General features: G+C 28.7%; 1 protein-coding gene across 3 annotated transcripts in view; it reads right to left on the reverse strand.

Annotated features, from left to right (window-relative positions):
- LOC106684805 (SWI/SNF-related matrix-associated actin-dependent regulator of chromatin subfamily E member 1) overlaps positions 1 to 9,955 on the reverse strand; it is a 50,303-nt gene that overhangs the window by 20,219 nt on the left and 20,129 nt on the right. For 2 of the 3 annotated variants that reach the window (XM_014427087.3, XM_014427085.3), the window contains 8 exons: positions 8,566 to 8,606; positions 7,842 to 7,928; positions 6,458 to 6,664; positions 4,860 to 4,953; positions 3,875 to 3,973; positions 3,339 to 3,511; positions 2,343 to 2,444; positions 392 to 613 (listed from right to left, as the gene is read on the reverse strand). In XM_014427087.3, coding sequence (XP_014282573.1) covers positions 392 to 613; positions 2,343 to 2,444; positions 3,339 to 3,511; positions 3,875 to 3,973; positions 4,860 to 4,953; positions 6,458 to 6,664; positions 7,842 to 7,928; positions 8,566 to 8,606 — 1,025 coding nt within the window. The remainder of the gene's footprint in view (positions 1 to 391; positions 614 to 2,342; positions 2,445 to 3,338; positions 3,512 to 3,874; positions 3,974 to 4,859; positions 4,954 to 6,457; positions 6,665 to 7,841; positions 7,929 to 8,565; positions 8,607 to 9,955) is intronic. The other variant, XM_014427086.3, reaches the window with a different exon arrangement.

Consider the following 9,955-nt stretch of genomic DNA (forward strand, 5'->3'; position numbering starts at 1 on the left):
TATATAATTTTTTTTTTTTTTTCCCGTATTGTTTTTGTTTTATATACATCTCCTGTACTTCTTTAGCTTTATATTTTACGTATTTTTATATGAAACTTTTACTCTTGCCTTTACTTGTTTTTTTATTCTTTTCATTGTATCTTTTTATTTTTATTTCTATCATTTTATCTTAACATAGTTTCATTTTGTATCTTTTTAGCCCTGATGAAGCCCTGCAAAGTGGGGCGAAACGTTGGAAAATAATAATAATACTTCATGGATTCTAGTGCCACAAGTAAGATAAAATAAATCAACTTAACAATTCTTTTATACCTATGTAACTGAATAGACGACCCAATGAACATCATATAAATAGTTTTGATTCAATAAAATACTTTAAATTATCACCAACCTCGCTACTGTTCATACTATCTTCTGCACCAGAGGAAGAAGTTGCTGAAACAGGTTCTACTTCTCTAATTCCGTTCCCAGCATCACTGGTGGATGATGCCTCTTCTTTCCGGGTTTCTTCATTATTCATTAATGTACCTCGATTTCGTTCTTTTCTCAACAATTCAGTTTGTTTTTCAACCATCTTTTGATAAGTTTCTTCATCAACTGCTCTTTGACAGTGCTTTAATAAAGAAATAAAATAATTAATAAAAATAAAATCATGGAAGAAGAAAATTGAATAAATCCAACATTAAATATTATAAGATGCATTAAAATCATTGATTTACATTTAATAAGACTTATTTAAAACAAAATTAGTATTAATATCACAAGAATAATGAAAGGAAGAACCAAAATATTATTACAACTGAAAAATGATCAATGAAAATTAAATGCTTAGAATGGCAATAATGAGAAACTTTAAGTATTAAATATTTAAAAAAAAAAAAACATTTAAGCAAAAATACACAGCTATATTTCAAAAAGTATAGTAAAATCCTAATTTTAAGGTATAGCTAAGTAATTTGGAAGATTTATCTTCCTATTTTAGTAGTATATAGAGGATCAAGAAAAATGAAAAGATTTTGAGAGTTAATTGAAGACCAATAAATATACACAGATATTCAGCAGAACAATACAGCTTCTTGCTTACGCTGATGACATTGACATTGCTGGATGCTCTTTCCAAGCTTTCTCTGATGGATTTATGAAATTAGCTGAAGCAGCAAGAAAAATGGGGCTTGAAGTGAATGCAGAAAAGACCAAATACATGGTCACAGAGGAAATCCCCAGACCCGGTGAAGAAATCATGATCGGAGAATATACTTTTGGAAAAGTACCTGAGGTTTGTGTATCTTGGATCGCTCATAACCCAAGACAATGTTGTGGACTCCGAAATTAAATGAAGAGTCCTATGTGCCAACTGCTGTTATTATAGCCTCAGTCCCTATTTTAGGAGCCGTGCCTTGTCTAAGGACAACAAGATTTATTTGTATAAAACAATTATTTGGCCACTTCTTCTGTATGGCTCGGAATCGTGGACTATCTCCAAGGCTGTTGAACACAACTTAATGGTCTTGGAGAGGAAGATTCTCCATAAAATATTTGAAGCTGTGAAGGTTGAACAGATATAGAGACGTCGAACAAACCAGGAACTCAAAGTTGTATATAAGGAACCAGGCGTTGTTCAGTTTGTGAGGCTCAGTAGATTGAGGAGGGCAGGGCATGTTGCTCGGATGGCTGAGAATGATCTGCCAAGGAAAATGGTGACCCAGGTACTATATGGAGCAAGACTCAGAGGAAGACCACGTCTTCGATGAAGTGATAGTGTGAATGGTGATGCCAGGATCATGATGGGAGTGAGGAACTGGATGGCGGCTGCACAAGATCGTAATGATTGGTGGAGGCTAATGCAGGAGGCTAAGACTCGACATCGAGTTGTGGAGCCAAATTAATAATAATAATAATTGAAGACCAGAATTGGTATTAAGGTGAGTAGCAAGTTGATAATAATAAAATAAATATCCAGAAAATTACTTTATATAAAACTTTAAAGAAAAGAAACAAAGAGGAAAGATCTTTAATATTGAGGAAGATATAAGTTTATTTAACCCTATGAACTCAGTTGTCCCATTTTAGGGGATATGAAACTTTATTAGCGATTATGGAGAATGAACTTATTCCACTGCAATTTTTTAAGAAATTGGTTTTAAAAATATCAACATACATGATTGAATAATTAATAAAATTAATCAACATATATATCAATAAATAAACCCACCAGTTTTATGCCAAAAGAGATTGTATGAGTAATATGAGTAAAAATAAGAAAAAAAAAAGTTAAATATTAAGGCATGAGTATAACCGAAGTGCGAAGTAACCAAAGAGAATTGTATGAAACTCAATCCTACCTTTTTAAGCTCTTCCTGAAAGGCTTCACTAGATTCAGCAAATTTTCGCTTTTTGGCTTCAAATTTTTCTTCAGTCTGCTGAAGTTCAGCTTCGAGTTTTTTCTAAAAATAAAAATGAAGTAAAAAAACATTTATAACTATTTCACAAATGTTCATGCAGAAAACTAAACTTATGTTGAGAGGGTGAAGAAATGAATGGAATTTACAAAAACTAGATGAAATAATATTAAAAATTAAATTTGTTAATAATTTGCTGTTCATGGATAACACCTTAATTTATATACTTATTACTAAATATAACAATACACAGCTTAACCTTGATATGATAATTATTTTGCCTAAATACTAAATCAAAATTCGTTCTTCATAATAATTGCAAAACAAAAGTTAACTTTTTTTCATAATTGCATAGCTGACTAGGATAACTATGGAACTCTAATTGAGTCACTATAGTATTAGGGTGTCCCATAAGTTTTTACCACATCACCCTATATATGACCTCAAGCTGGCTATATTCGTAAATAATCAGGCTTATCTATAATCCGTTTATGGTATTAATTTTAGCCTTCTCACAGCTCTTTCAAAGTACGTTTCATTGGTGACTAAGTCTTTTTTTTAATATTTTTCTATACCATTCAATAGGGATAGCCAAAAGAAGCTTTTGGGGCATGTTATGCTCCATTGCTTCAAAAAATGTAGTAGTGCAAATGGCACTGCAGAGGAGATTTTCACAGTTTATGGAAGTGGTACAACGACCATTAGAACCGTCCACAATAGGTTCAAGAAATTTAGAGCAGGCAATTCTGATTTGAAAGATGAAGACTGTAGTGGCTGCCCACCAATGATGAACATACAACTTTGTAATAGAATGAAACAACTTTGCAAGCAACACTATATATTAAGAATGATTGAATAGTTTTATTTTACATGAATCAATAAACTAAGTAATGCTCAGATTAAAAATAAAAAATTAAAAGGATTCAGAAGGAACTATACCTGGTGCATGGTTAATGATTGTACTTGTCGGTTCAGAACCTGCATTCTAGCAGTAGTCACTACAGATCTAACATCAGGAACAATTGAGTCAGAAAAAATTTCATTAATCAATCGGTGATTCCTTAGATAACGAGCATAAGCAACATGCTTAACTGAATAACCATCATCTTGATCTAAACAGGAATTAAAAATAAATATAAAAGAAAAAATTATTAATAAAAATCTGACAAGGTGAATTTGAGCCAACCAAAAAAAAGAGAATAAAATTTGTGAGTATTTTTTAAATAAAACTATACATATAATAAATAAAAAAAAAAAGATGCTTTGAACTTACAAGAAAATAAAAATTTCAAATAATTTTTAGAGAAAATAAATGGGAGTCTACTTCACTTTTTCACATAATTAAAATTAATAAGAGAGTAATAATAACCAATCATGAAATAAAAAAAATTAAGTAAAATGGATATCTATTAATTACATCACTAACGTTATCCTCATTAAATTTGTTTAAAATTATGGATTTCAATAAGACAAACCATCATCATCTTCAGCAGGTTGAATATCAATTCTTCGATCTTGTTTACTGCTTCCTGATGACCTGTCATGAGATTCCCTGTCATCGGAAGATTGTTGAGCTAAACAATAAAAATAAAAATTAAAGAATTGATAAGACTAAAATAAGGTATATTCATAAAATGACATAATTAAAAAAAACATACCCATGCATGTGCATATAAACTATTATGTATTATGCATATAAAAGCAGAAAAACCAGATAGTTAATATTTCTGATTTTAAAGGCTAATTATGAGAAATATGTTTGTTATTATGGGTAATTGGTTTAATATAGAGAAGGTTGGGACCACATTCCTTCAGGATAGAAAGAGGAAGAAATAATCGCTCATTTGTCTTGTGACTGCTTCACTGGACTCTCCTTTTCTCAACTGTAAGTTTTTTAACCTTTCAACATCTTTAATTTTCAAACCTTGCAGTTTTAATCATAAAAAAAAATTCCTTTAGCTATTCTAATAAACTATAATGATTTATTGGAATAAAGAAGTAGCCTATAGAGAAGGGTGGAGCATCCGACACATCGTAGCAATATTTAGAGTAACTAAGTCCACTATGCATTCCCGGTAAAAAAATAAAAGATGTTGAAAGGTACTAAAACTTACTTACAGTTGAGAAGAGGTGAGTTCGGTAAAGTAGCCTCAAGACAAAGGAGCATTTATTTCATCCTCTTTGGATCGTTAAACAGATTATTTCAATGTATTTAGTCTCAGCCTACCCTACACTAACCGAATTCCCCACAGAAGCAAACATATTACTCACATAATCAGCCTTTAAAATTAGAAATACTAAATGGTTAAAACTACACATCATTGTCATTTCTGATTTAAAAGGATTAAGTATTTTTTAACTTAAAAAAAAAAATAAAAAACGTGAGATTATGACAACACATTTTCAGTCAAAATGTTAATAAGTTTAAGTTAATCTTGCTGCTTTAAAAACATTACTTACTGTCTTTACCTGATTTTCCACGAGCCTTAGCAGCCATGTATGCTAAGTAAGCAGGAGAGTTGTGATATGCTTTTAAACTTTTTTCATATTCCAACTAAAACAATTTATTTATTTTTTAAATTAAAATAGGTAAAAAAGTAAATAAAATAACATAAAAAAGTTTGTATTCCATGGATGTTTTATTGTGAAAAAATTGTTCCTACAACTTCCCCACTCCACACATAATGTTCCTCCAACATTTAATAATATGGATAATCCATATTTCCAGTAGTTACATAGTTCTATATATTCATATGAAATACTTTGTCATATTAGTTGTTTGTTATCTATACTTCTTCGATAAATCATTTTCACTATAAACACTTTTCTTTTGAAAGTATTCATAATAATGTAAGCAATAAATTGTTCAGTGATCCAACACTCTTAATAACTGACACTTTGTATTGATAGTTCGTAAGCACACTAAGTACAGACAAACTAATACAAAATATGCAACATGCCTAACCACTTTAAAGAACCTGGAAAATTAAAATAAGAAGAGTTGGAACATTGCACTCAATAATGCAAAGAGTGTAGTTATTAAAAACAGAAAACCAAAGCTAATTCTATAAAAACAATACAGAATGTTGACTTTAAAAGTACAAAGTAATTTTATATTTATATCTTATCAGCTTCTAATCTAAAACCTTCCTTATGTATTAAAGAAGATCTGTAAATCATATTAAGAATCATAAATTAAGAAATAATTTAATTCTTTATTAGATTAAAAGATAAATTTTGGATGCACCATAAATTACAACTGAAAGACTTGAAATTCAACAGAAACTGTTACAAAACATTTGATTCCTTCTTTGATTCTTTGATTCTTGCCAATCAAAGTACATAATACGTTTTTCAGCATCTGAGTTATTATGTTTTATATCTGCTGAAATTAATAACATAATCGAAGTGTTAAACCAACAATATAGTCCAGATTTTTCATTTTATGTAAGAGAAAATGTTAAAAAATTTTCATTCATATACCATTCATAAAATCAGTTCAAATATCACTGTGCTTTTCAGTAGTTTTTATTTATGCCTATGTAATAATAATATAAATTTGACAGAGAGAAAAAACAAAATAGTGTATGATGAGACATTCTTTGATTTATAGACATTTCTGCTTGAAGAAATGACATACCTAGACCTTCATTTATTGATAGAATTTAATTATAAAATACACAAATCAGGAATTAAAATAACATAATTAAGATAACATAACACGCAGTTTTTCAACTTCAGGCTTTTTAAATGTTGCTCGATTTAACTATTTTAAAGTCTCCTCTTCCCGTTTTAAGCAAATATTTCAAAAGTGATATAGGACCGTCGCTCCCCAGGAGTCTTAGCAGGGCCGGGTCCGGTGAGGAAGGATTGTCCTTTTTTTGTGTTATGATCTCCTCTTGTGAGATTGTGAAATGTCGTACATCGACCAACCTACTCGCTATAATTGTCTGTTTGAAAAGAAAGCCATTAAAATACTACGATTGTAATATATAGTTTTTAAATAAAATTATAGTTTAAAAAGGAAAATTGGAAAGAGGTTTAACATAATTCTATACCTTTTCTGCTTCATAATCCTCAACATACTCTGTCTTCTCTTCGTCTGGTAAATCTCTCCACATTTGGCCAATTATTTTTCCAATTTCCCACAATTTTAATTCTGGATTTTGTGCTTTAATTTGATCCCAAACTTTTCGAGAATATCTCATATATGGCATGAGAGGCTTCTCAGGTGGCTTTGGAGGCTTTGGTGTGCGCGATTCACCCTGGAAAAATTATTTATAAATTTAAAAATTAATTTTTATTTATAATATAAAGAAATATAAAAATTTATAATATAAACTGAACATGAAAAATATCAGAACAATGAAATAATATTAGTTTTTAATAATGATAATGAAATTAATAATAATATTAGTAAAGTAAATGGTTGGGAGTTTTAAATGAATATTAAAATTGAATTAAAATAACTGATCAATTCTGTAAAAACCACCATTAACTGTAGGCCATTATAAATCCCAAAACTTCTACTAATCTCTCTCAGAAATTTAATATTAACAAGATTTATATTATGATATATAATAAGCTCTATTAACAACAATGGAATTAAAATATATTGTATGTAGTGATTTAATTTTTTAATTACAAATTGGTCGCATATACTTCTCAAGTTCAAAAACGTTTAAGGAAAATATACTACTATATTTAACATTAGAAACTCCACTTTATCTCTCCAGGGACAACTCGGAATTGAAATAGATACTTACAAATTTTTAAGCAGATTAATGTTCCCCCATCACTATTGTCTATGGCCACACTTTGATAAATTCAAAGAAGTGATAAACCTGTTTTATAGATATGAGCTGGTCAACCCAATGGGTAAAATTATCTATCCTGACTTCATAGATACAAAATAAAAATCTAGTAAGTAATTAAATGAACCAGTTTATGGCTTTTGACAAGTGTTCAATTCGCAGGTATTGGTGCTTAGGAAATATTAGAGGAAGAGGGGTTTGAAATCACTTTATTGTGATTTAAATATTAATCAAATAGATAAAGGTAAACACTTTAGAATCACATTTAAGCCCACAATGTGCTTTAAGAAGCTAAAGATTTCTAATCATCAAATAATTTCCAAATATTTTATTCCAACAAATAAGACTATAATTGAGAATCACTGGAACTAAAAGTAACAACAACCTAGTTAGGTAAACAAGAAACTAGATCCTATCTTTCTGATCTCTATATCCCTTCCCACAGAATTAAAACTTTTAAAATTTTTTTTTCATTTAAAACAGTAAATATCATATTGAACTACCACTAAATTACATTTACTGTTTTTCTTCATATAACAGGGCATATAAATACAATAACAAATTTGTATTCCTAAATGTGCTTAAAACTAAAAATAACAATGACAAATAATAAAATAAAATTGCTTACCGCAGTAGCTTTTCCAACCTTTTGGGGATGAAAACTTGGATTACCGTGGGGAGTAGTAATGAACGGTGATTGGTTCAAACTTTCCTTCTAAAAAAATAATTAATGATTAATAATTAATTATAAATAGCTTTATTGTGATTTAAATATTAATCAAATAGATCAAGGAAAAAACTTTACAACCACATTAAGCCCACGATGTGCTTTAAGAAGCTAAAGATTTCTAATCATCAAAGAATTTCCAAATATTTTATTCCAATAAATAACACTATAGTTGCAAATCATTGGAACTAAAAGTAGGAAGAAAATTATTATGATGGGATAAACTGTACATTTATTATAATAAAAACCAGTAATACATCTAATAGGTAATATTCAATACATATAATAAAAAAATCAAATATTACAATATAATTAAAAATAAATTAATGGGCCATTTACAGCAAGGGCTATATTTTACTTAGCTATATTATGCTATTCAATTTTTTTTCTTCATGAATATAAAAGGAAGACAAACAAAGAAGATTATTTTTTTGTAATAAATTCAATATTCGTACACTAGTATTAAAATAATAGGAATTTTTATAAGCTCAGGACAAGTTTGAAAAGAATGAAAAACGTTGGAACAAAAATGAGTAAAATAATAGTAGCACTCATGAGACTCATGATGGTATATTTAAGTAAATGAAAAACATATGTAATAAAATAATATAAAAGTAATTCTCACCCCACCAGAATTATTCGAGGATGTTGTCGCTCTTAAACGCTCTGTAAAATACAAATGATATCAAGTGTTTTTAAGAAATTTATAAACAGATTTTATAAAACAGTTTAACAGTAATGTCAAATTTAAATAAATGAAAAAACATATCAAGGGGCAATATATATATATACACCAACATGCGAAATGGCTTATATATCAGAATATACATTTCTCTAAGCAAGTACACACAAATTAATGAATGCATAATGAATTAAAAGCAATTGATGATATACATAATGTTATAACATCTAAGAGTAACCTTGAAAATATCAAACGAGCTTAAGCTTAATATCACAAACCAAAAAGCAGAGCTTCAAATTGTCAATAATAACTTTAAATAACATTATAAACATTAAATAGTTTTTTCTACTATTTTGTACCCTTATTGACCGCCACCTAGACTGTCTTCCTACAATCTACAACAGATAACTAGCTTCTTCCAATTTAAATACTAACACTTAGTAGTATAGAGATAGTATCTTATGAATTAAAAACTAGAATTTGATTTATTCCACATTTTGAAGATATTAAATATCTAAATATAAATTTCTAAAAAAATCATCAAGATTATCTGAAATTACGTTTTAAGACATCAATGACAACACTAAAACTATTAACATCATGTAACACCTATATTGACACAATGAATTCTTAGAAATCAGCTAAAAAAAAAAACAATAAGATTTAATATACTATCAGATAAATAACTGATCTATCACAGGTTATTAATGGATACAGAAAAAACTGAATTAAAAACAATTTTATGGTGCATTAGTGAAGTAACTATTAAAAATTTAATCACTGCAAGGAAAGGTAAGAAACTTTAGCATACACAGATTTTAAAGTGACTCAATTTGAATATATTCAATTAATATTGGGAGAACATAAATACCAAAAAAACCTCCTGAAGATTAAACATGGCCTAAAAAATTGTCTTCATATGAACAACACATCAGCAAATTTAGAATAAAATAATTTATTATGCTGCATCCCACCCAGGAATCAATGGGAATGCTTTTTTCAAATAACTTTAAAAAAAATTGATTGGAGAAGATGGTCGGGGGGAGGGGGGGTGCAGTCAGCAGGTCTTCATCAGGACTATAAAAACAAAAAGACAAAAACCATCATTTAGAGAGAAAAAAAAATTATATAAATTATTTCTTATTTATTTCTTCTTATCCCCTGCTCTTTCCTAATTTCTTTAACTAATTCTTTATCAATTCTTTCCACTGTATCATTAATTTGTTGCTCACATTTATATTTATATAAATAATAATGTAATCAATCTACTACTGTCTTGTCCATAATTAGTAATCAACTAATTTATATTTTCATTCCATTATTGTGTATATTT

The sequence above is a fragment of the Halyomorpha halys genome, unplaced genomic scaffold, assembly GCF_000696795.3.
Source record: "Halyomorpha halys isolate HHAL.00 unplaced genomic scaffold, Hhal_1.1 Scaffold621.1, whole genome shotgun sequence".
NCBI lineage: Eukaryota > Metazoa > Arthropoda > Insecta > Hemiptera > Pentatomidae > Halyomorpha > Halyomorpha halys.